At 44.3% G+C, this 27,862-nt stretch overlaps 1 protein-coding gene across 7 annotated transcripts in view; it reads right to left on the bottom strand.

Annotated features, from left to right (window-relative positions):
• LOC126365945 (cholesterol 7-desaturase nvd) overlaps nt 1-27,862 on the bottom strand; it is a 420,573-nt gene that overhangs the window by 19,577 nt on the left and 373,134 nt on the right. For 6 of the 7 annotated variants that reach the window (XM_050008725.1, XM_050008726.1, XM_050008723.1 and 3 more), the window contains 3 exons: nt 8,453-8,625; nt 6,797-6,992; nt 2,538-2,732 (listed from right to left, as the gene is read on the bottom strand). In XM_050008725.1, coding sequence (XP_049864682.1) covers nt 2,538-2,732; nt 6,797-6,992; nt 8,453-8,620 — 559 coding nt within the window. In that variant the 5' untranslated portion in view covers nt 8,621-8,625. Of the gene's footprint in view, nt 1-2,537; nt 2,733-6,796; nt 6,993-8,452; nt 8,626-13,479; nt 13,518-27,862 lie in introns of those variants that run through there. The other variant, XM_050008729.1, reaches the window with a different exon arrangement.

Below are 27,862 nucleotides of genomic sequence, written 5' to 3'. Positions count from 1 at the left end.
CTGTTCGTCCACTGTGCGTATTACATAATTATATGTATTTAATCAGGTGTAAGGTTAATATCAGAACTGCAGTAATTACGGGGAAACAGCTGTTTCAGACTTTTGTACTTTACTTGGTTTTTTACATCAACGTAGTGTACGACTTGCAACATCGATTTGCATAGCAATGCAAAGTCGGCAATAAATCAGTGCATATTATTTCTCTACTTTAAGTAAGAAGTATTATAATAGTCACTTATGTGTTTGTTAATGAACAAACTTGTTGGTTCAATTGACGGCATTAGATGCAATGTGAAGAAATCAACTGAGTGTTGTGGATAACATGTAACTGAGCAGTTTTGTACGATGTAGTTTTTATATAGTTGACAAAATCGTAACTACATTTCGATGAAGGCAATTTGTCCCACTAGTGTTGGCTACCATTCACATTTTTCGAAGAAAAATGAATTATCAAGTGTAGGCTTCGTTTTTATTTTCGAAGAGATGCTCGGCGTGAGAGTATACTTCCTTACGTCTTTCCATTTTCGTCGTATTCTGAGACCACACACTCCAAGATCCTCTGCAGTCCTGGTTGGCGCTCTTCGGCACTGAATTCTTTGAACAGTCACTGTACCTGTGTCCTCATGTATTCGATGCCCATAGCTTGCTGTTATTTTCTGTAATTTATCTACCGAAGGTTCTTGCCTTCTACGTCAAGGCGGAGCGGTTCGGTTGGGACTTAGCAGCCAAAACAAATGCTGCCGCTGAAGATCTGCACTGAACAGGTAGACTGGGTCTCAACTCTTCGCGTATGTCTGCTTTACAGTTGTACCAGGCGCTGCGTATTTCGATGCTCTTTAGGCAAGAGCCGGCCGCTGCCGCCCCCCCCCCCCCCCCCCCCCCATTCTTAGAAATAAAAACATTCACGAACTCGTTATCTGTCTGCTGGTGCTAGCCTCTCCACTCGGCGCACAGTTCAAAGCCCCAGTGCATTAAAGAAACAGCTGATCCATTTGCTTTCGTCATCCTCTTAACATTCCCCTAAAAAATTTACATGTACGACCAGTTTGTCTCTGTAACAGCAAAGCAAATGTCCTGTCATTCTGGCAGTCGTACTTCTTTCTCTTTTAGTTCCTGGGTCACTTCCGTATCTGCTGTTCATTACTAGCGTTTGTCACTTTCCCCGTCCCAGCGTTCTCCATCTCCTACTGCCAGTATCGTTAGTTTAAATCTATCCGAGTGTCCTTTTCGTGAACGGATATAAAAATCGTTTCTTTTTCTTCTAAAGCTCCCGTGATTTTCTGCTATTTACGTCATAGTTATTTTGAATTGTTATATGCCACGTTAAGTAAGCTTTCTAATAACACAGGTGTATTAGTGGACACAATGTTAAATATTTAGAATGTGGGGGTTAGATGTAAGAGAAGGCCTAGTAATCCTAATCTTGATGTATAAACAAATAAAAGGAAATGAAGCTATTACAGAGTATTTGTTGTCTCTCTTCAAGTGGTACGACGAGTTTGTGTAAGGTAGTTGGCTCTGAGCCTGCATTAACCGAAGTAGTGACAAGATGTTCCTCGAAGGTGAAACTGCTAAGGAGAGTAACGACACGGTTTTTTGGGGTGCAGTTGTATCGAAGCGAGGTATCAGTTACATGGTGACAGTTATTGAACTATACGAAAAAAGACGTGAATCTGATACAAACTACGGCGTGTACAGCCTTTATTCAACATCACTAGAGATTTAGGTTACGACATGTTCGATATGTGTGCATCACTGGCAATGATGTGGCGCAGACGAATAGCGAAATTCTGCATGACCCGGTGAAGCGTCGGAGCATCGATGCTGTCGATGACCTCCTGAATGGCTGTTTTCAGCTCAGCAATGGTTTTGGGGTTATTGCTGTACATCTTGTCTTAACATAGATCCCACAAGGAGGAGTCCCACGCCTTCAGATCCGGAGAATATGGCGGTCAATCTAAGTCCTTCCGAGTGGCCTCTGGGTACCCCAAAGCTAGAACGCGGTCCTTAAAGTGCTCCTCCAGGAGATGAAACAGTCTCCTGCTTTGATGGGATCGAGCTCCGTCTTGCACGAACCACATCTTGTCGAAACCAGGGTCACTTTGGATATTGAGGAGGAAATCATCTTCCAAAAACTTCACGTATCATTCGTTAGGAACATCCCACCAATTATTCTGTGACTGTACATTGTAGACCACACAGTCACCCGTTGACTGAGAGACTTGTCGAATCGCAGAGAGCCTTTTCAATCGCAAAATGCGGATTCTCAGTCCCTAAAAAGCGCCAATTTTGCTTACCGACGAACCCATCCTAATGAAAGTGGGGTAAACCAAACCACGCGCACGCTAATCCCCCGAGGCCAACTGTGCAGTTTGAATGTGCTAACGCAAACCATTCAGAAGTTCTGATTATTTTATTTCGCATAGTTCGATAATTGTCACCCTGTACGTTTTTCTTAAGTCAGGTATAGTACGTTTCCCTTAGGTGAAATGCCAGCCGTCAGTTAAGATGACTGTGTGTGTGTGTCGGCGGCTCACCCTTGTCGGCGTAGGGGACGGAGGTGCAGCGGCCGTCGGCTCCGCGGAAGCGCCAGCCGTGGAAGGGGCACTCGAGACAGCCGCCGCGCACCGCGCCGCCCACGGCCATGTTGGCTCCCAGGTGCGGGCAGTAGGCGTCCAGGACGTGCACGCGGCCGCCGGCGTCCGCCGCGCGGAACACCGCCAGGTTCTCCCCTGCCGCACCACACACACACCCAAGTGTTCGCATAAGTATAAAGAGTGAAGAGTACTGGTGCGCCAAGCTACGGCCGAGTGTCATAAACAACGTGCCAAAGCGATGAGGCCAAATGAGTTGGCGAGCGGTATTGTTAGTACGAATAAATTCTGAGCATATCTATTAGCAAATATGGTTAAGTAGGACGGTTACTTTACACGCCATATCAGAAAAACACGGATCGCCTTCTGTACGTTACGTGACACAGTTGCTGTCAGGTAACGTCACATCGGAGTGTCCTAACTGGAAGCGGATACGAATGGCGGCTTGCAACACAGCTAATAAAATGTAACAAATCAGTTCTGTGTAATTTCTATTCCGTGCAAGTTTTGAATATTGTTTCTAGGACTATCTTTTATATTCTACAACAGTCTAAAAAACAAATCCATAAATTACTGTAATTCGCACCATATTAATATGCAACGGAGACTCGTTTTTTCAAAAATTTACTAGAGGAGTGGCCCTGCAGTCCGTCGGATTGTATATTTATTCTGATTTCGTTCTGCTCCGTCTTTCAGTGCTGCAGTACTGTTACTAGTACTATTATTTTCTTTCCAGCTGCGACAGCGTCATAGATTACGTTATAATGTGACACTGTGTACTGAATAATTCCAGGCAATGTGCAGACGGGTTAACCAGTAATCCTCCTCCTCCTCTCCGAGCTTGCCTCGGCTCTAGAGCCATTCTTAAGTAAACCTGTCGATTTTACGTTCGGTGAGTTTACTTCCGTCAGTTTCCATACATACTTACATCTAGTTGGAATAGGTACCCATAGCGCATCAGTCAGTTAACTGTCAACTGTCTATTTGTTGCTAGATCACTATAATCGTAGAAGTTCTCTTTTTTCATGGAATGTTTTCACGAAATACTTTTGACAGTTGAACGACACTATTCTCCTTGATACTTTACTTTTACAATGTACACATTGCTAGGCACAGATGTTAGTTACATTTAATTGCTATTACAGTTTTATTATCGTTTATACCTACAGCTGTCTTTGGTTTTCTGTTTACTGTGATTTTTATCCGTTCTCTTTTTCCAACTGTCAAAAGTACTTCGCGAAAATCTTCCATACAAACAAAATTTAAGCGAATATAGCGATCTAGCAAAAAATAGACAGTCGACAGTTTACTCACTGATACAATATGGGCATCTATTCGAACTAGATGCAAGTATGTATGCAAAGTGACCTTTCTGTGCAACTTTTATAAACTTAAGTATACTCACCAAATGTAAAATCTACATGTTTACTTGAGAATGGCGCTATAACCGAAGCAACCTTGAAGTAAAGGAGGATAAGGACTAATTAAACCGTTTCCAGCTTACCTGGAATTATTAACTACAAAATAAATTCATATTATTTCAGTACCAGTCTGGATTTGATATACCAGTTCCGTAACACAGAGTGTACATGAAGTCTGGAAACATTTCAATTATTTATTGCACACGAACCAAACATTGTACAGGTATCATACAAATGTCATTTTGAAGAGTAACCCTGAAAGTATTTTTTCGATGTATACCGCCACAGGGTAGTTTGGTAATTTGCTGATAGTCAGCATGGCGATGGATCGACCGCGCTACAGAAGAGGACAGTTGTTCCATGAAATGGCAAAATGGCTCTGAGCACTATGGGACTTAAGATCTATGGTCATCAGTCCATGAAATCACCTCCCCGATCACCAGATCTCACTCTGCGTGACTTTTTTCTGTTGGGACACATTAAAGATCTGGTGGATAAACCGCCTCTTCCACGTGACGTAGCAGAGCTCCGAGAGAGAATACGGGAAGCGACTGCCACAATAGACGATGCCATGCTGGGACGCGTATGACAAGAATTCGATTACCGTACTGACATCTGCCGGCTCACTCGTGGTTTGTAAAAACACTTTCAGAGCTTCTCTTCAAAATGCAATATGTACAATGTTTAGTTCTTGTGCAATAAGTAATTGAAAGTGCTCCCGCACTTTATGAACACCCTGTAATTCAGAGTGAAACCTGACACGGGTGGAAGCATACGATCATAGAAGCAAAACATAACAGTAAACACGGGCCCACAGGCGAGACGTTTCCGAGATAATTCCCAACCTGTTGTCACCAGTCTCCACGGATTTGACAGCCAAATATTACTTTGGTTACTAGGTGTGTCCTTGACACGTGACCTATTCCACTGAGTCCCCATGAAACTGGGCTCTGTAGGAGCAATAGTTTGCGCGTAGCGAGCGAGAGAAGGTGAAAATCTTGTGTGGGGTACCTGGAGGCATTGCAGGTTGCATGCAACTCCTAGGTAGGGGCCACTGCATCACCCCACATGACCTGTCCTCATCGTTCCGAAAATATTGTCTCAGCCTGAGAGTGATTTGTCTCTTGCCTCCTGTGGCTAGCAACAATGGTGTTAAGTTACCATGAAGAAGATTTATTAAATTATAAGTCGTAATTGATCAGTTTGATATTTTAAACATTTTGTGGCTGTGAGCTCAGCAACCGTTATGCAATTATATAAAATGTAATAGTCAGGCAAGCGGTTCCACACAACTTTTTTAAAAACAAGGTAACCAGGTTTCGATAGTTATAAGACTGTTTTTGATTTGTGTGGCCATTGTATCCGTAACTGCTTTACAATTCTTGAGGATATTTTTGTCCTGTCATTGCAACTACAAATATGCGTGATTTTTTCACCAGACGCGTTTCGATTTATTGAGGTGAAGCATAATCAGTGGTCTGTAATTAAATTATTTACATTTTGATTTGCTTTTAGATAGAAAAACAGTTTCTTTTAAGAATATGTCGATTTGTACTGAAGGGGGAGTAGGACGTCAAACGGGGCGACTTGGAGCAGGAGAGGCATCACAGGACATTTTAATTTCCAGTCTCTATACTTTTACAAGTAAAGTCATAAAACTTGAGGGTAGCAGGCGCCGCCGACCACTGAGACTCGTTGGTTTGGTGCCACTTGGAGGAGGACGACGGCGCTGTCTGCTTCGGAGACTGGATTAAAGAAGGGGGGGGGGGGGGGCTGTTCCGATGCCGCCCAAAATATGATCGGTAGCGACGAGAGATGTACGGAGACCGTATCTGTCGCGAGTACAAAAACACCTCTCGTGAACGCGAGGGAAGCCCTGCGCTTACCGACCGCCGACACATTCTTTAACGACGATCACGGTCCGTCAGGTAAACCTCGTATTCCCCAAATACCGGACGCCATCGGCCGAAGCTCCGTTATACGCCCAGGTAATTTTGTGTGCCACAACCTTGCGAGTTTGTACTGGGCAGCTAGCTACCGAAGTTACTCGTTTCAGGGCGATTCTATACGGTCTGAGTCGACGTGGCCCTCCCACTTGCCTCCAAAAAGTAGAGGACAGTTGTGGGGCATTGACCGAGCTTTAATTTACAAGTAGCTGTAGTCAGTAGGTGGTGTTGAGCTCGGGCAACCGCTAGTAGTCAGATTTTCAGTGGTTTGTGCCTCACGATAGACTTTGAATGTTGGAATGTTAGCGCTCTAGTGTACGCCAATTCGGCGTGTAACGTTCCCCGGTGCCCAGCTTGCTCGCCTCAATGCATCAACGTACGCACCGTCTACGACTCTAGGCTGGTTGTCACATTGGTCGGCGGTGTACGTAAGCACCTATGTCGCGGCCACGGCTGCAAAGAGAGCGCGCGCTGTACTCCTCTGCACTGAGACTGCAACACTAGTTTTACTTGGATCACACGTACCTATAGTTAGCCATTGGCTGAAGTTAATAGGACACCGAGAGTAAGGCTTCCGATAAAAAAAAAGCACAGGTGTGTTAATAAATACAGTACCGAGCAATGAATTAAAATTTGTACCAACTGCGAGATTCGAATCCACGTCTAGTGCTCCTGACCTTGTTAGAAATTTTAATTCATTGTTTCGTCCTGTAACGATTATGCTCAGAATGGATATGTGTATGGGACATGCTATTTCGTGTAATTAACAAGCACTGTGAGTTTTGGTTGCAGGCAGTGAGCGGCGCAGGGCGCAGCGCTCGGCCCGTGCACTCACCCAGCGCGGAGACGTGCTGCACCTGTCCGGGCCGCAGCCGGTCGGCCTCGAGGACGGCGAACCAGCCGTTGGGGTAGACGGGCGGCAGGCGGCCCAGCTTGCGCTGCCGGCGCACCTCCCGCACGGCGTCGCGACGCCCCCGCCGCCGCCCCCGCGCGCCCTCGCACGCGTACTGGTAGCCCACGTCGCACAAGTCCTGCGGCACACACACACACCTCTGTAAGGCTCAGCTGCAAATGGTAAAAGAACAGCTGGCGAGTACTGCACGTCTGTTTCACATCAACCTTATGGGGACGCGACGATTGGAGGGGGGGAAGAAGAAACAACACGCCAATGTCCATGTATCGGACTTGTACCTATTCTAAAGAAATTCATCACCCCAAAACATTACGGGTGAAACGAAGAGATATTTCGTTTTCAAGCTTTCCTGATCGTACTGGCGATTTGGTATGTATTCAGTAGAATAATGTTGAACAAATTACATTATACTAAAAGGGTAACGCGCTGAAAGTAAGTACGTTACACCGACTGGGTGGTCAGTTGGGATTTTAAGTTCTCGTTCCTACGGATTTCTCACTTTTTTATGGTTGTACAAATCTGACTGGTGAACTGCCAAGGTGGCAGCCAGGCGGCAGTTACAACGTCCAGACACACTCTACTTATCGTCCCCATGCCACAAAGTCACGGGGAATCTTCTCTAAAGTTTTCATTAGGCCGGAGCAGTTCTTCTTCAGTTTTTTTCCGCATTTTACATCGATTTCACTTCCATCATGAGTTTTTACAACGAGGCTGAAATAATTTTAGTCCATCTGTTCACGGCTACTACCTGTTTGAATTTACTCGCAACGACATGGTTGCAATGAAACAACGTTTAAGAGAGTGCCTCACACTACGTTAGATTGATGCCGAGACGAATTGTATATGCGTGCAGATGTCTCCTGTTTACTTGCAATGCACACAGGATGCTCAGAAGCATACTGAAAGGCCCGTAAGGGCGTTGCAGGGTAGCGTGTGCTGAGAAAGTATTGTTAAGGAAGAAACTCAGTTACGCTGCGCCGTCTCCGAGACAACTACCTTTGAAGTTGGCCAGTCAGGCCGCTGCTCGCGCAAACTGAAGCGGCTCCCAAGATGAAATTAGTGTCAGTTACTCTCATAGCGTAGATGATAGCGCACAGACTGGTCCGCCGTTAGTTCAGGTTTCATCCTTACTACCGTACCATATACAGTTTTTCTATCGCTCTCCAATTCGGTTTTAAGAAAACAAACGCTGAACGCGTTTGGCGAAACCGCCTCCTGCGGCTCACTTGGTCTCGCACACACAACGTCCTGATTGCCTGACTTCAACGCTAATTATCACGGAGACGACGCAACGTATCTAATATTGTTTTCTTAGCAATTACTTGTCAGCACAACTTATACAGGCTTTCCAGGCTGTTTCTGACCGCCCTGTATACATTCCGATCTGGGTCGTAACTGTCAGCCGCGTGTCCAAGCCAATCAGTCAGTATGAAACTACAAAATAATTTCCTAATCCCAAGAATTTTTTCTGCTCTAATTGCCGAACTAGAGCGCTGATTTAGACGTCCAAAAACACGAAGCCGAGTAGGTGCGGTGAGTCGCACAACGGCTACAGAAGCAGCTCGCTCGCCCACCTACCTTGGTCCAGTCGATGTTGAGGACGAGGTAGCGCACGAAGAACCACAGGCCGACGAGGGCGCACAGCGGCTTCACGCAGGCCAGCACCAGCGGCGCCGCCTCTGCGCAGGCGCACGCCACGAGCCGAGCGGCCTCCAGGGCCGAAGACACTCCCATGTCGACGCGCATCTTCCCTGCAAACACACACAATACCGGTCCGTTGCAAACTGCGTCAAAGCGCTAAGCATTACGTTTGGAAATGTGTTAGATGGCGACCGTGACAGCTACATCTACATCCGTACTCCGCCGCCTCCCAGCTTGCGTTGTTACTGTGTGTACCACTGCCAGTCAATTACCCCCAGCCCCGCCCCTCACCCTCCAGTCGCGAATGTTGCGCGACAAGAACCATTGTCGGCAGAATCGGTGCGAGCTCTAATGTTTCAAACTTCACCTTCAATGTCTTTCTGCGAGGTAAACGTAGCAGGAAGAAGGGGGACACTGCTCGAACCTAGCAGGAAAATACGCTCTCAGAATTTTCACAACAGCTCAAACCGCGATGCACAGCACCTCTCTTTAAAGCCTCCAACTGCCATCTGAAGATCATCACGACAGCGCCCCGTGACGAAACGTGCTGTCCTCCTTTGTATCTTCTCAGTCTTACCTGGTACAGGTCCCAGACTGACGAGCAGTATTCTTAATTAGGTCGAACGAGGGTTTCTGTAAGCTGCTTGCTTCGTAATAGGACTACACTCCCTGAGGATTCTTTCAATATGTATGAGTCTGGCATACGGATTATCCGCCGCTACTTTTATGTGCTCGTCCTACTTTAAATCGCTCACGTCCTCGCAGCTCGTTGTCGTGCGGTAGCGTTCTCGCTTTCCACGCCCGGGTTCCCGGGTTCGATTCCCGGCGGGGTCAGAGATTTTCTCTGCATCGTGATGGCTGGGTGTTGTGTGATGTCCTTAGGTTAATTAGGTTTAAGTAGTTCTAAGTTCTAGGGGACTGATGACCATAGATGTTAAGTCCCATAGTGCTCAGAGCCAGCTCACGTCCTGAATGTGACTGAGTCCCCATGTTTCTTGTAACGTAATCAGTTAAGAAGTTTGTTAACATTTTCCATCCCATGCTCGTGCTCTAAATTTCTATCGGGAGCGGCGCTGTCAGATAAATTATCCTAGTAAGAAATGTGGTGTCTCATGATTATGAATGAAGTTAAGAAGCTATGAAAAGTTTTCTCTAGGAGATCTGTTATCCTTCAGCGGCAGGTCTTTGTAACAGATGGCAGAAGTAGACCTGTGAGGACGGGGCGTGATTCGTGCTTGGGTAGGTCAGATGGTGCAGCACTTGCCCGCGAAAGGAACTATCATATGAGCGCACATTCAGCTGCAGACTGAAAATCTCAATCTGGAAATTGCTAGTTGACTGCGAGGTGTTAAGAATAAACTCGTTTGCTCAGTCAGCCTAGGAATAGTTCGCCTGGACGGGTAGAAAGTCGCGCTCCCGCTGCAGTATACTAAGCCTTCCGCCACGAGTCTCCATCGATGCTGGAACAAGGTTTTACTGCAGACGCCTTCCCGCTACTCCACATTCCGCGATACACAACACGACCTCTCCCTCATAGCTGCTTCCAGGATGCCGTACTTTAAAATAAGGCTCTACTATAGAAAAAGACTGTTAATGTCTCAGCAGATCAAAGACATTTGTTAACGAGTTTTCTCAATTGATACTCAGGAGAAAGGAGAAGGTTTCTTAAAAGGCTACATCACGGTCATTGTTACGGAGCGTCTGCTCTGCGTCAGAACACGACCTGCAAGTATGTAACTGATGAAGCTGATTATGTTGAAAGTGGCTGCAAATCCTTGCAACGTTAACTTGAAATTTTTGTTTTCCGATTAGCTGCGGAACAAATCATTTCACGGACTTTTGGGAGCGGCATTGCCAATGTGTTACTTTATTAATATTCTAAACCGTAAGTTATATTCAAAGCGCTGCACGAAATTCGTCTGACTAAAAAGTGAAACGGATCTCAGTCCGGGAACTCTAATCGAGCAATCTGTACTGCACGGTTCTCTTAGTTGTTAGAAGGATCAAAGTTTGACAGGTCCGTGATAGAAAATGGAGACCAACTTTGGAAATGTAAAGCCTTGCCAGAAACACAAAGTTGTTCGCAAAAAAAGTTCGCAAGGTTTACTCTTGGTGTAGCGGGGGCAAACGTGGTGCCTACTTTTAAGTACTGATACGGTAATCAGAAGTTTCCCCCATTTATAAATTTAATATATTTTGTAGGAGATGCATTCGTTTTCAGTCTTCAGTAAATATGTGAAGCGTCGCGTGAGATGTAAAATTAAATGTAGGACAGAGGCATTTCTGGCAGGAGTCTCACGTTAGCAGCGGCTTGCAGACGAACCAGCCTCAAGGTCGATGGCGGTGAAGGCTGCAAGAAGGCAATGCGTGCGCACAGCCGCTGGATTTAGAGGCAGCGACCGGACGTAATTTGGGTCGCCAATGAAGCTTATTCAGCGCTCGTTTCGGCGGCCGTGCACCGCTGCAGCGGTACGCCGTAGTAGCGCAAGACCTGTAGTACGCGCCTAACGACGGGCCTGCTGCATTCTTTTACGGGGCGCTAACGGCCGCGGGGGGCGTCCGCGCGGCCCTTTAAATCCCCGGCGAGCCGCCGCCAGCAGCTGCGCCGGGCCCGTCCAGGCGAGCGCCGCGCCGCGCCCGCGTCGCCTTTTAGCGTTACAATTACACCGGCAGCTGGTAGCTAATCGTAGCTCTGCATCTTGTCAGCTCCGATGCCGAGAACCTGATGAGTATTTCACATACTGGACCACAAAGGTACAGCACAAACTCAGACGTTTCACTGCTGTGACGTCATACAACGTCGAGAAGTACTGAAGTAAAAAAGCCTCCTTCATTCATTTTGTTTGGGGCCAGGGCACCATTATTTATAATTATCAACATAACCATTTACAATTGTGAAACTGTTACACAACAGTTTCACTTATTCAGAGCGCTATAAAACAACCGGTGGAGTGTTAATATGGCCAATGCAACAGTGCCAGAAGAGCTTAGCGTCCGCCACAACGCGCAAAAATTTTATCTGCTTAATGTTCTCTGCCCGTCCAAGCAACGACAGGCTGGATGTGAGGATTCAGATTAAGAGTAATGATTATCACGAGCAGTCGAATTACCCTTTAACGAGTCTTCGTTAGTAAAATATTATGACGTTCCTCATTACAAACCGATTTTTATCCATATATCAAAAGCTCTGATCATGGCAACTTAAAAATTTCTTAATGTGACGAATATGCTTCCAACATTCAAAAATAATTATCCTCAAAATGTGAAATTTCTTACGGAAATGACAGAGGTCCTCTCTTACATTTACATATGCATACTCCTGCACAGAGTACTTCAAACTGATAATATACGCAAGTTTAAAAGTTAGTGTTAAAATAGAACTAGAAACAGAGGTTCGAGCACGGTACATAATATGAATCTGTCAGGCTGACTGCAAGTGCAGTGTCCGGCCCGCTACAGAGCGACAGATTCATTCCAGAAACAGCTCCCCGCTTTGCGCTTAAGCACTCGACAGTCCCGGAAGTGCCACACAGACGGAGCTGGGGGTCGAGACGCTGTGTAGTCGACAAGAGAAGAACAACGGCACTTCCAGACTGAAGCTTCAAGCCGAGCCACGGGGCTGTTTGGGTGCTTCAGTCGGTACGTGAGAACGTTTCCAAAGAATGGCCAAGTTCCGCTACACTCCTGGTACGACTAGGTTTTCACGCATGGGAAAATTTCAGTGCTCACATAACGATTTAGAAGAAATGGTTACATAACCACTAAATATGCCGAAACGAAAGCTACTATTTCCTTTGAATTATTCCCAAGTTTATTCGAATCTAGGAGTTAGCGCAAAAAAAATTATTCTCTTCATTTTCGTGTGTGTCGTCTTTGTCCTGGGTATCCGCAGACTCGTGGGATCTTCACGGCCGGGCACATTAAAACTGCACGAATGTGCTGCTGGCCGTAAGGTAAAACACGTTACTTCAGCACGGCGTAACACAGGCCGAGTCCTCGGTCGGGCCATATGCAATGCGAATGGGAGCGAGGAGAGAGACGCAGAGAGAGAGAGAGAGAGAGAGAGAGAGAGAGAGAGAGAGAGAGAGAGAGAGAGAGAGAGAGAGAGAGAGTTTTGTCAGAGGGTAACATCTTTCATATACAAGTGATTTGCTTAACGTTATTCGTCAATTGTTCGGTTTGGCAACAACATGGAATGGAGGGTCGAGCGGATATCAGTGCTATCGTCGACCTTACTAGCCGAACTTCCTTGGAACCTAAGCTACCGTACTGCTAGACCACTGAATTTCTGCCATAACATACACAGAACAAACCTAATTCTCACAGCAAGTCCAATGGCAGGACGCCGGTACCAAAGGTTTAGGTGTTAAGAGAAGGAATCATGGTTGCCATTGGGCGGAACGTGATGTCGGAGATATTAGCACGCTTGGCAATCTGTTTTAATACTCGTTTCCTTAAAATTCGGACAGAATCCCAAGGTAGTGCCTTCCATTGACCAGCAATCGATTCTGTCCCTCCTGTCCGTCAGCTAAGGCTGGCGCTTCGTCTACACTGGCCGTGCGTTAGCGGAGCCTGCGCTGCCAGAAGCTGGCTGCACCCGCAGGCAGGCGCCTCGCAGGACAACTGCCGGGCCCTGCGTACAAGGGGCCGCTCTTCCCCACGGAGCCTGCGAGGCAGGGCACTATCTTACTGTTGCTACAGTAGGCTGTATCAAACGAATACTTCACAGATATTTGTAAAAACATAGTGCAATTTGTTGGTATCAATGGCAACTGAAAGCAACAAACTATTGGAGTGTTGATGGATAACGCAGGCTCTGCTCTACTTGCACCATTGTATCCGTGAAACGGTGAACCAAAAATAGATCGTACTTGGGAAGAGTCAAAATCAAAAGGGCGAATTTTTAATGCCGACCTATGCAAAGATGCGTGAAAGTGTGTGCCACATTAGCTAGAGTGACAGACCTGGACACAGCTTTGTGAAGCGACACGTCTGTGGAGACCGCGCCAGCTGACCTCTCTATTTACGCCTGTTTCGAGGTACGAACACCTTAACGAGTACACCGCAAGCACTTGGCGCGCACGTGCAGCCGTGCAGTAACGAACTGGAGACCAGCGTACCTGACCGCCTGTGGCCGCGCCTGCGCTGTGGGGTCGCAGCCGCCTGTTATATAGCGCCCGCCCGGCTGGAGGCCCATTACCAACTCTAATCCGACGGTCGCTCAGCCAGCTTACGGCGCCGCCACACGGCTGCAAGTCGGGGCCGCTCCGCGAACTGTTTTGAAACCACATTGTAATTCTGTCACACACAACGAAGGACCCGGAAGAGCAGCTGAGTGTGGATGGTGTCTTGAAAGGAGGATACAAGATGAACGTCAACAAAAGCAAAACGAGGATAATGGAATGCAGTCGCATTAAATCAGTTGATGGTGAGGGGTATTAGATTAGGAAATGAGGCACTTAAAGTAGTAAATAAGGTTTTTCTATTTGGGTAGCAAATTAACTGATGATGCTCCAACTAGGGAGGACATAAAATGTAGACTGGGTATGGAAAGGAAAGCATTTATGAAGAAGAGAAATTTGTTAACATCCAGTATAGATTTAAGCGTCAGGAAGTCTTCCCTGAAAGTATTTGTATGGAGTATGGCCATGTATGTAAGTGAAACATGAACGATAACTAGTTTAGAAAAGAATAGCTTTTGAAATGTGGTGCTATAGAAGGATGCTGAAGATTAGATGGGTGAATAACGTAACTAATGATGAGGTACTAAATAGAATTGGGGAGAAGAGGAATTTGTGGCACAACTTGACTAGAAGAAGGGATCGTTTGGTGGGACACTTACCGAGGCATCAAGGGACCACGAATTTGTATTGCAGGGAACCGTGGAAGGTAAATATCGTAGAGGAAGACCAAGAGATGAATACACTAAGCAGATGTAAGTTGCAGTAGTTATTCGGAGGTGGAGAGGCTTGCACTGGACAGAAGACCGCAGCCCACTATTCGCTGTAGACGCTCTCAGCGAACACAAAACTGTTGTGTCACTCATTTCTACGCCAAATAAATCTTCCTTTCTTGCCTGAGTAAAACAAACAAGTCCGCCTATATCACCACGAAAGTCTACATATCGTCAAAAAGTTGCTATGCTTTCTGCTGAGATACCTCTGTTTACTATCTGTGATATTTTAATTGCTACGAGAATCTTAACATTTCAAACGAAATACGTGGGGCGCTTGCAATCGATAATAGGAATTCATGGATCAAGTATCTACTGCTCGTTTTTCTTTTTAAATCTGAAAGATATTTTCACAACTATCAGAGATCCTCTATCAGTAATTTTAACGACTGGGAATCTATATGGAGCTGGCAGAAAAGTTTTTATGTTTTTTAGACCGTTTTAAAAACTTAGTATATTAAAAATTCATTTTATTTAAATAATTATTTTCTGCTTTTTAATTACTTTTGAATACATTATGGGAGTAGCAATCATCAATGTGTTACAAATATTTACTATTAAAACAGTCTACATCACGATTTATTTGTAAAGGTGACCGGTTTCGACCACTGCTGTGGTCATCTTCAGACCATTGAGTAGGAACCTCTTTCTGTTGGAGGATCATTACTAAATTGCAATATTTGTACAGGACAGACAGACAGACAAGGAAGCGAGCTAACAAAAACGTGAAAAAAGCTGTGAGAACGTCGACTGGAATGCGGTCTTTAAAAATCTGAAGGTAGATGAGATAAAAAGAGAACTGTTATTTACAGCCATTACAGAAACTAGACTCCAATTTTAAGATTTCAATAACAAGAAAAGGGTAGCAGTGACTGAGAAGGGTGTGAGACACAGTTATATCCCAAACGTTATTTAATGTTTAATGAAATAATAAGCAACCAGTTGCTGAAAAGAAATTTAATTTCTTTACCGGTTTCGGGCACTTAGCTATAACCTTCTGAAAAAGGACACTATCACACTGTCACATTATTCAATGTGTACATTGAGCAGGCAGCAGTGTTATTCAATCTGTAATTTGAGCAATCAGTAAATAAAATAGAGAAGAAACTTATGAAAGATATTTAAGTTCAGGGAGAAGAATAAAACCTTTGAAGTTCGCCGAGGACATTCTAATTCTGTCAGACAGCAAAGGACTTGTAAGAGCAGCTGAACGGAATTGATGCTTCGAAAGTGATAGTAAGACAAACATTGACAAGAGTATTTAAATGTTGCCGAATTGCTTCAGACGATACTGAGGGAATTTGATCAGGGAATAAGGTACTTTAAGTGGTAGATGGGTTTTGCTGTTTCGGCAGCAAAATAAGTGATTATCGAAGGAGAGATTATAAAATCCAGACAAGCAACAGCAAGAAAATATAGGAAAGAAATTTTGTAATACTGAATATAAATTTTAATGTTACGAAGTGTTTCCTGACTATATTTGTCTGTGGTGCAGCCTGGTACGGCAGTACATCGTGGACGATGAACAGTTCAGACAAGAGAACGTGTGTTTTTTAGATATGTGGGAAGACAAGGAAGTTGAGCCGCAGCAGCTGTCAGTCTGGTAGTGGAGGAAGAGGTGCATGTGTGGTGGTGGTGGTGGTGGTGGTGGTGGTGATGGTGGTGGTGGTGGTGGAGGAGGGGGGACAGTTGAGGCGTGGTGGAGTTGGGGGGGGGGGGGGAATTATGGAGGAGGATCCAGGCTTCATTGCAGGTTCAAATGAACGTAGGTTGCAGTAGTTGTGAAGAGCCTTGCACAGGATGGATCAGCGTGGAGAGCTACATAGACGAGCCTTCAGACTGAAGACTGAGGGAAATGAAAATTCAGTAGAAACAATTTCACGTGAAAGTGAACGTTCAAAAAGTGAAATTTTGAGCAGACAGTGGCAGCAACCTCGACTAGGTGCACTCTAAATACGGATCTGTGGGTTTCTGGAGGGTGGTGGTCCACATCCCAGCTCCGCCCTCCAGACCCACGTTTCCTGCAGTTGCCTGAAACCTACCGAGGAAGATTGTGGTGTGAGCCCGTCCCGCTGATCACGGCGTGACCCACTTGCTTCCCCTCTTTGTCAGCGCATTGAACCTTCATCTCCCTTCCTTCTACATAATTAGAAAGAAGATATCACTACAAAAAAAGTAGCTTGAAAATATTTAGTAACAAAATATTTGGAACAACAAATGGAATTAGTTGAGAAACCGGCAATACTTTATTTTTTGTTGGTCGCAAATGGTTTACTTCATAGTTGTATTGACGAAAAATGTTGAGGACTCAGGGATATTTTCATAAAATGACATTTTGGCCTGATGAACACATTGTGGACATATCGCTTCCTTTTAATTGCAAATGAAAACAAGACTAGTAACTGATATCGTCAGACTGCCCGTTGTTCCCTACGTATCATCATCTTTGATCTATGAATTACATGATGTGCTCATCAAGTTGCGAGTGTTTCAGTTCTAAATAGCTACGTGAATTCTTAGTTAATCATTAGAAAATCTCTCTGATAATTTCCATCCATTTTCTATAGAATGTGGTAGTTTATTGTGGTAGAGTTAATAGCATTGTAATTAATCGAATTATAAGCTGCAAGACAGAGGCCAAGAACAATTGGTATCTTTATTTGCGAGCACCCATAAAAGACCTCACAGATGAAGGTGTTTCTGATGACTACAGTTACTATGTACCGTCTAACACATATGTAGAAGAATATAACTGTCTCACAATGAGGAACCTTGTGAGGTAAGGGGCGATTTGTGGCGCCCTGAAAGTTGGCGTGGCGTCGCTGGCGGCCGCGGGGTGCCGAACGCTAGCCGGAGCAAGAGGGGCAGCCGCAGCGCGTGGCTGGCAAATCAGTGTTGGCGCTGTGACGAGGGCTGTGCTTTCTGTACATGGAGGAGTGCCAAACACGGCGGACTTGTGAAGCCTTAATGGCAGACATTTCACAGTTCATGTAGAAATTAATAGCCACAGCAATCATGATACCTTAAAAAGAAACGTGTACATTACAATTATTTGCATGACGATTGCCAGCCGCGGTGGTCTCGCGGTTCTAGGCGCGCTGTCCGGAACCGTGCGACTGCTACGATCGCAGGTTCGAATCCTGCCTCGGGCATGGGTGTGTATGATGCCCTTAGGTTAGTTAGGTTTAAGTAGTTCTAAGTTCTAGGGGACTGATGACCTCAGATGTTAAGTCCCATAGTTCTTAGACGCATTTGAACCTTTTTTTTTTTTTTTTTGCACGACGATTCTGATGGTGTAATCAGATGTTCAATATATTTATTAGTTTAAATTTTAGTATCTGACAGTAAATTATGAAATAACACTCAGCAACGAATTTCCAAAATCTAAACGGTTGATCCGATTTTGGCGATCGATGTGTCTGTAGAAAGCTATTGGTGTAAAACTAAATTGGTATGAATTACAGGCATGTAACTTGAATAGTACATGAGGTATTGGAGGCAAAGTGGCCGATTACTATTAATCGTGTCAGGTCATAAGTACTCCACAGTTACACCAAAAAATGGTAGCAGCATGTTTATAAATATATTTATTCATCTAGGGTATTTGTTTATATCCGATATATACTGTTTATGCAGAAATTGGTCAAATATTTATGCACTTTAGAAAGCACAGACACATTAGGCTACTGGCCCACTTTTAGTTTCTATTCCTTTGATATACGTTTATTTGATTTGTTTATGTATTTAACAATGTGTGTTAGAGCATGTTTACGGTCCAGCCGTAGGAATATTTATTTAATTTCAAGTTATTTTATTTCATATGTTTCAATATGTTGGTGTGTTGGCTTGAAGCCGTGGCGGGAGCGCTGTAGCCAATCACAGCGCTCGTCCGTGGGGAGAGTACATGGAAGTGGGGGAGGAGCATCTGGTCGCGGGTGACTCTAGTGTGGTCGACGGGCAGCCGTGGGAGGGACTTGGAGGGTGCGGCGGTGTGCGCGCCGTCGCGGGAGGTACCAGTGTCTGGGGGTGCCGACTTGTGCGTTCCTGAGACTTCCGTGGCTTCTGCAGTGAAGGCGTAGTATGCGAGTACAAGTGAATATCTCGCGACCAATTACGTGCTGTAGCAATGTGTTGTTTCCCTGTTATTCAACTTATGTTTCATTTAATTGCTGGACCATTCACACCTACAAGTGTTTGCAGTAATAAACGATATTGTTAAAGGTACTTCTGCTATCGTACTCATCACTTAAAGTCGTTAAAAATAGTACCTGCAGATTTTACTTAATTGCAATCTTTCATTTATATATGTCTACGTTACATTCAAAATTCGCAATTGCCGAGTGATAGGAAGCTTCCACCATTTGATTCATTTGCGTATTCATATTGTATACTGTAGACTCAACAGTATTTGGCTCGTTATGCGGCAGCTACGTATCCCAGCCCCTAGACAACGAAACCAGGCAAAACTTTTAATATTTCAACTCTGAGTCGGAGCGTATGGGGTTGAGGGCCATCACACCTCACAGTTTTTTAGTTTTTGAAAGCCTGCTACCTGTATGAGAGCAAAGCTTGTCGCAGTACTGGAAGAAAGATGCAGGCCCAAATGTACACTGCATAAAAAATAAAAAACCGGTTCTTTAGAACAAATCATCTCATTTTCGAATCAGTTTATGACATTCTTTCGTTGACTTGTTTACACATTTGCCCATCTACTTTGTTTGCTCGATATTAAGCGTAGTTCGTGGTAGTTACACAGTTAACTGTGGCGTACAGAGGCGGAAAATTTGTTGAAATATACGTCTCGAGTGATCAACGAAAACTACAAGATTTCTTATCAAAGGAATTAAGTGATCAGTTGTAACACTCAGCAATACGTGTCCCTTATCGCTTAATTGCATCAGCACTTTTTCGCGGAACGTCGGACAGAGTTCGTACACGAGTAGCGACAATTAAGTGCTTGAAGATACGCTGACGCCATCTTTAATTACTGAAAATGAACGAATGCTAGTCATTTGATTCCCCAATGAGTGTCATCATAATGAAGTTGTGACATCAATTACGAAAACTCACTAAATGGTAGTTACATTTAAGTTAGTTCTTTCAGACTCATGCAGTTACCACCTAATGATTTCTTTCTGTAAGATCCTTAAAAACTGATAAAATAAAAAAGTTTATCGGACATAGTGCAAGGAACCTGCTATTTGATTGTATTGATGCGTCTGTGGAAACGAAGTATTGGTTATGGTCCCTACGACATACGACTGTCGTATTAAAAAAAATTTAAAAGGAACAATGGATGTTCGTCTCGGATGGAAGAAAAATAGATTGGAAAGACAAAACTAAACATAATTGCACGGGAAGATATCCGACCGAAGGCATTCTGGGGTGTGTCGAGTTTCCGGAGATACGCCTTCCGGACGCAAGTGGCATACCCCCGGTCATTACTGAATACCGACGGGACGGTGACGTCAATAAAATTGTCCGAGGGAAACAGAAGGACAAACGAGTTAAAAGGCGCCAACAGGCCACCCAGCCCACCAGTCCGGAAGCTTGAAGAGTTCTACAGAATTTTAACGGGTTCTCAAAGGTAACTTTTTAAGTGGTTTGTCTGACTTTGCACTGCCACTCCTGAAGCTTGAAGATGTTAAGTGTAGTTGACGAAGCCGTTCTAAGGTTTCATAAGACTGAGCTCTCTCCTGGCCTAATGGAGGATTCACTGGAGGCGGGAAACCACGAAGCATTCGCGCAGTATCCTTTGCATACGGTGAGCACAGAGTCCAGCTAGACAAGTGAAAGTTGGCCGAGGCCCCGGGTGCTGGCAGGCGGAGCCGCCGCCATCGGAAATTCGTTGCGGGAGATGGTATCTGCCGGCCGGGCCGTCGCCAACGACCGCGCCGGCTGGTCACTGAACCAACCGCCGCCGGATCGGCTCGGCTCGCCTCGGCTCGCCTCTGTTCGCACCTCATTTATTCGGCCGTCCACGGCTCCGACACATACCCAGCCGCCTCACATACATAATCAAGACGGCAGCTCGCCGCACACATAACTGTACCTCGCCACTATTCCATAAGCGACGGCAGAGGCACGCATTTCGCCGGCTTCCGACTGTAACGTCTGCGGCCAGTCGCTGCAGTCCACTCTTCAGCTGCTACAAGTATGTTACTATTACCATACTGGCCCGCATATGAACAGAATTTTCTCCCTAATATTCGGCCACGAAAAATTAGGCTGCGGCTCAACTGCGTGGTCCTACAAATGCCGGTAGATTTTCGCCCATAGAAATTTCAAAGCTCGTTTCTTAGAAATGCAGCAAAAATGTCGTTAGTGTTCGGAAAAGTCGACTATTACAGTGCTCACAGTTCCCTCCCCCTCCCCCCCCCCTTTTACACAACTAGAGAGATACAGCTTTTCGTCTAAATGAAAGGTAAAATTTAGTCTAGGGCGCCTTGCCCTGTTCATCCTGCTGCCCCCGGCGGAGGTTCGAGTCCTCCCTCGGGCATGTGTGTGTGTGTGTGTGTGGGGGGGGGGGGGGGGGGGGGCGCGTCTTTACGGTAAGCTAGTTTAAGTAGTCTGTAAGCCTAGCGACCGATGAAGATAGCCGTTTGGTCCCACGGGAACTTACCACCTAAGAAAAAATTTAGTCTTCACCAATGAGTCTTAAAGACGAAAGAAAATTATCAAACAAACTGCGGAATTCGGCACAGTCACGATGCGAATTTCAAAGTGCCACCCGCTGTGTGAAGAGTATATCCTATAGAGCAGCTTTCAAAACGGTTGTGGTTCGAGAACAGTTGCATGTGCAACTTCCTGGGGGTGGGCGACGGCGGACGCAGCACAGCTCACTTTGGAAGGAGAGCGAAGCGAATGCTGAAAGTGGTGAACCGACTTCTGGTACTGAGTTAACAGCGGCGTCAGTGAAGACGCCGCTTAGAAGACTTATTTCTACATTAGAACATAAGAATGTGATTAAGAGTGACCTTATCGTAAAAAGTATTCGTAAATGGGTTATGTGCCGCAATTATTTCTCCAGTGATGGATAGTACCCTCAGCCCGTTGCCGTTCTGCCAAACAGAATTTCTCCGTAGTTGCTGAACCCGACTGGAAAAATACTTTGGCTTCTGTAAATGCATAGTTTTTCACCTCAGAAATTTTCGGTCAACGTTGCATCTCTGCGACGAGCCGTTCATCTTTCATGAAGAATGCTCTAGTGAACTTTTGAGACATTCATCCATCTTCGTGTCATTTATTCTCTACAGATAATAAAGTCTTATGTCTCTTTTGTGTTTTAAAGTAAGGAGGCAGATGTGTTTCACTGTACAGCAGCACAGTCATATTATGATTTTGATCATTCGCGTCCACCGACTGTCTGCTGCTCCAATGAAGAAAGGTGACACAGCCAACCACACTGGGGACTGTATTGCGTGCCGTTGACCAGAACGCGACACTCCCGTACTTTTTACAAGCGGTGACGTGGAGAACGGTTAGCTGTAACAGCGGGTAGAAGGCTGTCAGATCGTCAAGCGTACAGACAGTTAAGAAAAACGTGGTGATGGCGACATATGCACGACTCTTAGTGCACTGGAAAGAGGACATAATGGGCAAGATGCAGTCACCGGTGCTCCAATTACTGAACGCAGCCGGTGCTTAATTATACTTGTGTGCGCATGTGTTACAAGTGGTCCCACAATTCCGTTAGCAACTCCAATGATTTGTTTCGAGATCGTAGTCCATCATTACCTAGACAAACTGATCACCAGCGACCAGGTGGTGTTCTCTCAATACTGTACCCACTCTCTGCCAGCGACAGGTCAGCAGGGGGCCAAACGTTGAAACAGTCTCACTCAATCCCATGAGTCATCCGCCATCTTTATTTCCGAAACATGTCAACTCTAAGTTATGTGAACGCCAGAAGACAATTCATTTCCCTCGCTACAATCCGCCCTTCGACATAAGAACGGTTTGTGGGTGGCCGTGTGGACCACTGTTTGCAGTCCTATTATTTTATGAAAAGTTTCCGTTCATGAATCACATCCAAGCGTTGTATATGTATACTCAGCCACCAAACTTGTTCCGTTTGTACACTCGATATTCTGTAATAACAGTCTTCCTATGTGAGACAACAACAATTAAAGCATGTCATGTTTAAGCGTACGTTGAGGAACGTTTGGGTAAGCAAACTCCTCCCTTCTCCCCCCAACTCATCGTTGACGTAACAATACGTTGCACTGGCAAAATAATTGGTATGTTGCGAATCTTAGTTATACAGCAAGATATGGGTAGTCCCATGTGTTTTCATTCTGTTGATCGTCTATTTTACACCTATCGTTTATCAGGAGTGTGATGGTCTGAAACTAGTCATCCTGATTTCTCGGTTAAATCACATTGCAATGGTTAGCAAAATGAATACATTTCTGCACATGAACGAATTAGATAATAGTTTGCTGTTCACAATGTGGCAGCAGTTTGGAATTTGTCCTTTCTGTATTTGTATGTTAGTTGTCCTGTTCAAATATTCGAGGAGCGAGAAAAATCTGGTGAATTTTCTAGTCCGGGGGTTCTAGTATCTCAATCTTGCTCAATTGAATATCTTCGAGATGAATTACACGGTTGGTAGCGCACCCAAAATACTGTGTTTTGTTATTCATCATGTCACAGGAAAATTAGGAAAATCAGATGTTAATGAAACAGTTTAGTGGGAAGTGTAAGTATATGCTAACAGCATGAGAAGGAGACCCTACCCACAATAGGTCCACGGCTGACAACTGAAAGAGGAAGAGGTGTCTGCGAACTTGTGACAACGTAATGCTCTTTCAGCTTCTAGCAGCGTATATTAATGTGTAGAGGACTATTGGCACCAATCATCTGAAACACCTCCCATTGCGTTCAACTTCCTTCAGTAATGGTGGCAAGACGTTAGAGTGTCAAATTTCATTACAAACGACTACGTGATTGTCTTACTGTAGTTGGAGCCACCCTACATTGTACACTACGTGCAGATTGATGTGTATCTTTGCCACACCTGGTGACTCAGCCTGAATGGAATCCTTATCGCAACGTGATAAGCTATCAGTTTTACGCACTATCGATGTATAACCTTGCAACACTACTTTATCTGCCTTTGAAATATAATTGTATCGAGGGTTTATTTGCTGCGGAGTTGATAAGAACCATAGTAGTTATGTTAACCGGAGTAGATTTAAATTTTGTGTCTGCGCTACAAATCCGACTAAAAATGCTTTATGTGAATAATTGAGCTCTTTATGGATCTTCAAGTTACAAAGACTAGAAATGCTTCCATCTAACGAAAGGTCTTACGTGGTGCCGCGAAAGTTACAAAAACAAAGTGGCACACATGTATTCTCAACAGGCAATGGTGGTCAAGAGGTAAAGTTGAGAACGCATTCTGTATCGTTATTTTTTTCCTTAATAATGTAAAAGGCCATAAGAAATAACAATCCAATCTGCCACATTAAGAAGAGTCTTCCTTTTTTCATAAAAAGAAGAAATGAGTAAACTGTTAGAGCCAGACTACTTTACGCGGACTGTCAGACATTAAAGATGTTTCCTTGAACGATGTGATGAAACATCAGCAGTGACAAACTATACGTTATTCCCTCCACTGGTACTGCGATGAAGTGATACCAGAGGCAAGGAACCTAAAACTGTTTCTCTCGCTTTTGAAAATACACTGATTTGCCATAAAACCAGTTTTCCTCCTCACTGTGAAGTGTGAGAAGTAGGAAGAGGCGATTAGATATCGTAATTGTCTGCACAAGCATCACTAAGAAAGCCTTATCTCTTTTCATATATTTCGCAATTTTTCTTCCATTTCGTTAAAAATCAAGTGAGTTACTACGATGCATAAATGAGCAGTCGTTTCCTTAGTGACAGCATTGAATTTTAATATATTAGGCGGTGAACACGTTGAAAACGTTCCTACAGGACATGGAGCGTATGTAGTCCATGACCTGACTTTTCTGGACATTACAAGGTAAATCCAAAGATGTAAGTTTGTGATATATGTGACAATATGGCTAATGTCTGGAATTCTAATGTTTCATAACGTACTCTTATTACTGGAACGTTAATTTTTATAGGTAGGGTGTGCAGTTGCGGTAGATTTATGCTCATAAGCAGCTGTCTACGTGTGAAGGTATGTGTCACTGTTTCAGTTACTTTATGTCTCCAATTAACTTGCAAATTTAAGCGGTTTCCGAAAGATATTGCAAGTACAATTACTGATATTTCATTAACTGTGGATTTCATACGTTCCTTTTAGATACTGTCCTTTTCTAAAGCTATTCTCAATTGTCAGGTAATTTTCAGAAACGTAATTTCTGAGCTCGCTTGAAGAAAGCAGTGACATACGAAAGAAAATCTCTTTCTCGATTATTGTTAAAGTTTGCTCGGCGTTTTGGATAGGAAGAACAGAGTCACAGAGGGTGTTGAGATAAAAGGCCTCAGATAGTGACGTCAGTTGCCGAGAGAGGAAAAGTACATATGAAAGCCGAGCAGGCGTGACAGCAGTTCTTATCGATGTTTGAGCACTCGACGTTGGGAAACGATCTCACAGCGAAACTCTGTGACAAGAAATCGATACGTGTTGGCGCCTGTAGATAAACTGGGAGTGTGCTAAAATCGAGCCACGATAGTGTCATCAAAGCGTATCGGAAGAGCTAAATTTGCCATCCAACGACGTGGGCAACTCCAACTGTTTGCGGAACACCTGAGTCAGTTCACTGATCGCACGCACGAGCATCCATATCAGTTTGAGTCTAAGATCAAAATGAAGGCAAACAAAACTTCATGGAACATCAATTGTTCGATTGTCGCTTTACATGTAGGTAACATTTGTTGGGCTGAGAGTTCATCATGCAAGCTGCACCACTTTTTATCTTAAAAGGCAAAACTCACAAAAGACGAAAGAGAACTTAAAACTCGAGAAAAGTTTGACCTACTTTAAACGAAGTAGTATTCACTGCTTAAGTGATTGTAGAAACACTATACGGATCTGTTGTTCGATTTATTTGAGCCGTACCGCATGAATGATAACCGAAGAGATGGTGGTGGTATGTGGGATTTGTACTGAGCGTTATTTGCTCAGGGAAGGCAGGGCTGCTCGTCTTGCTGAAATACTGGCGACGTGGAACTCGAGTCGCAGCATTGGTCCTGGCCGCCTGATCGTTTCAACGTAGAAACGCCGAGTATTAGTAGCAGCTATTGGTACCAAGTAGAAATTCAGAGTGTAGCAGCGGTTATTATGGTCAGGAAAAGGACACCTCTTAAAGGAAAATCAACTTTTGAAGTTAAATTTCAAAATATGTATCAAACAAAAAGTTATGTCAACATGATGATTAACTTGTAATAGAATCTGTAACTCACAACAGATAACACACAACAGAACGGTTTAGGTCACACTGTCCACATTTTTAGGCTTTCTTCCACTGAAGAAGAAATACTACCTTTCACCACTACTCGTAGTTTTTTCCAGTTGGGTCCCGCCAAATGTGACACTCCGGTTAATAAAGCCGTTTACTTATTTACGGTAAAGAGTCGAGATATCTTGCAGCAGACCTCTTGAGACAAAGCTGCCCACAGGACGTGTCGGCTGCGCTATTGTCACGTGCTTGCCCGGCATCAAGAGGAAGCTGGCGTCTCAGTACTGATCACCTCCACAATGAACCTGCGCTCTGCAGATGAATGCTAGGACTGTGCTCGCTTCTACATAGGCCAGACAGGTAGATTCTTTCACCTCGTGTACAAATATACCATCACACCAACTGCCTGTACCCAGTCAACTTGGAACTATATGTACATCAACTGACGGCACAAATTGTACATCTATCTGTATATTTTAAAACATTAACCAGTGTATTACGCCAACATTTAGTTAGTTATTATATGTAACAGATATAATATCAGAATCCCCTGCTTTGGAAAGTTTGCTCTAATCCAATCACTCCTTCCACTCTCTCCTTGTCTCTGTTTCCCTTCCTCCCCGTCTGGCTCCAGCCTTTCATCGCTATCTGCGAATCCTTACCAAAATTGTTATTTACGTGAAGTGTACCAATGTAGCCAACACAATTATTGTGCTTGTCGTTTGCAGCTTCTCACCTGATTATACAACTAGTATAAAATTTAAGCTATAAAAGCTGACAGAATGGGATCTATATACCATCTGAAAATTTATTCCAACGCATGTATTCAACACCTCAAAACAAAGATCTCAGAAATCCTTTAAAACTTATTCCATAATGATATTGTTATGATGCGACTAATGTTTATCGTTTGCTATATGATCTTTCTTTACAAAGTATGATAGTATGTATGTGATCTGTTACGACAGTGAAAGGAACCTGTGATTACTGGAAGTATTATATTTTAGTTACTTTATTTTTACTATTAAATATGCATCTAGTTTTTTTTGACAAAAAACCGAAAAAACCATGTCCTGAAATAGTGTTTTGTTTTCTGCACTAGACAGGGCCACACGTTCCTCGAAAAAATCACAAGATAACACACACCATAGTAACAAATGGAGATACACTTGATGCTGGATGTTTAAACTTTTGAAACGCGTCGCGGGAACAGACAGTGACTGGTAACAGTAAACTCCTTGTTTCGTTTGGACTATTTCGTTACTCAATATTGCCAGTTCCTCACTGAAAACGTGGCAATGTAAAACGAAGTCGTGACCATTTCTATGTACACACATGACTTTGTAGAGCCAGAGAAAGACGACAAGCCCAGAGAAAAAGAACGATAATTTACCCTCTGTATCGCACACTGACTCCACTGTATCGGCTCCAACACCACCAACTGTTTGTACCAACTACGACGAAAGAGGAAAACTGTAGTAATGTCACGCCTACTCCGACGACTTCGCATGCCATAAGTTCATTGTTCAATTGAGATCGGTAATAAGCTTAACTACACTTACGTTCACTGGTAGATTGCTCATATGTAACAGTTCACTTTTATTTATGTTCATCTCTGTAGAGTATGGAAGTACAATACTGGGGCGTGATGAAAATTAATGCCTCCCAATTTTTGTGCGAAAACTTAAAGCTTTTTTTATAAAACAAACGTTATCAGCACTCATTCTTCATGCCTACATATCTGTAGCCCTCTGCCGCTAGAGGCCTCCCACTAGCAGCGTGTTACGTAACGGTGTGCGGCGTAACCACTTCGGTGTGTGAGACACAGCGTGCTGCCACCGAGTGTCGAATTCGGGGAGCTGGCCTGGCCCACACACGGAGCATTGCAGGGCCAGACCGCACACGAGCGCTGGACAACCGTCTCTTTTTGGCAAAATTCGCTTCTGATTTTCCCGAAATTCGCTTCATTTTTTGTGAAAGTTATATGCACAAATTTAAATGATTTTCACACTACAC

This window comes from Schistocerca gregaria, chromosome 4, assembly GCF_023897955.1.
Source record: "Schistocerca gregaria isolate iqSchGreg1 chromosome 4, iqSchGreg1.2, whole genome shotgun sequence".
In the NCBI taxonomy this organism is placed as follows: domain Eukaryota; kingdom Metazoa; phylum Arthropoda; class Insecta; order Orthoptera; family Acrididae; genus Schistocerca; species Schistocerca gregaria.
Note: the sequence above shows the minus strand (reverse complement) of the source record. Positions and strands in the feature narration are given on the sequence as shown.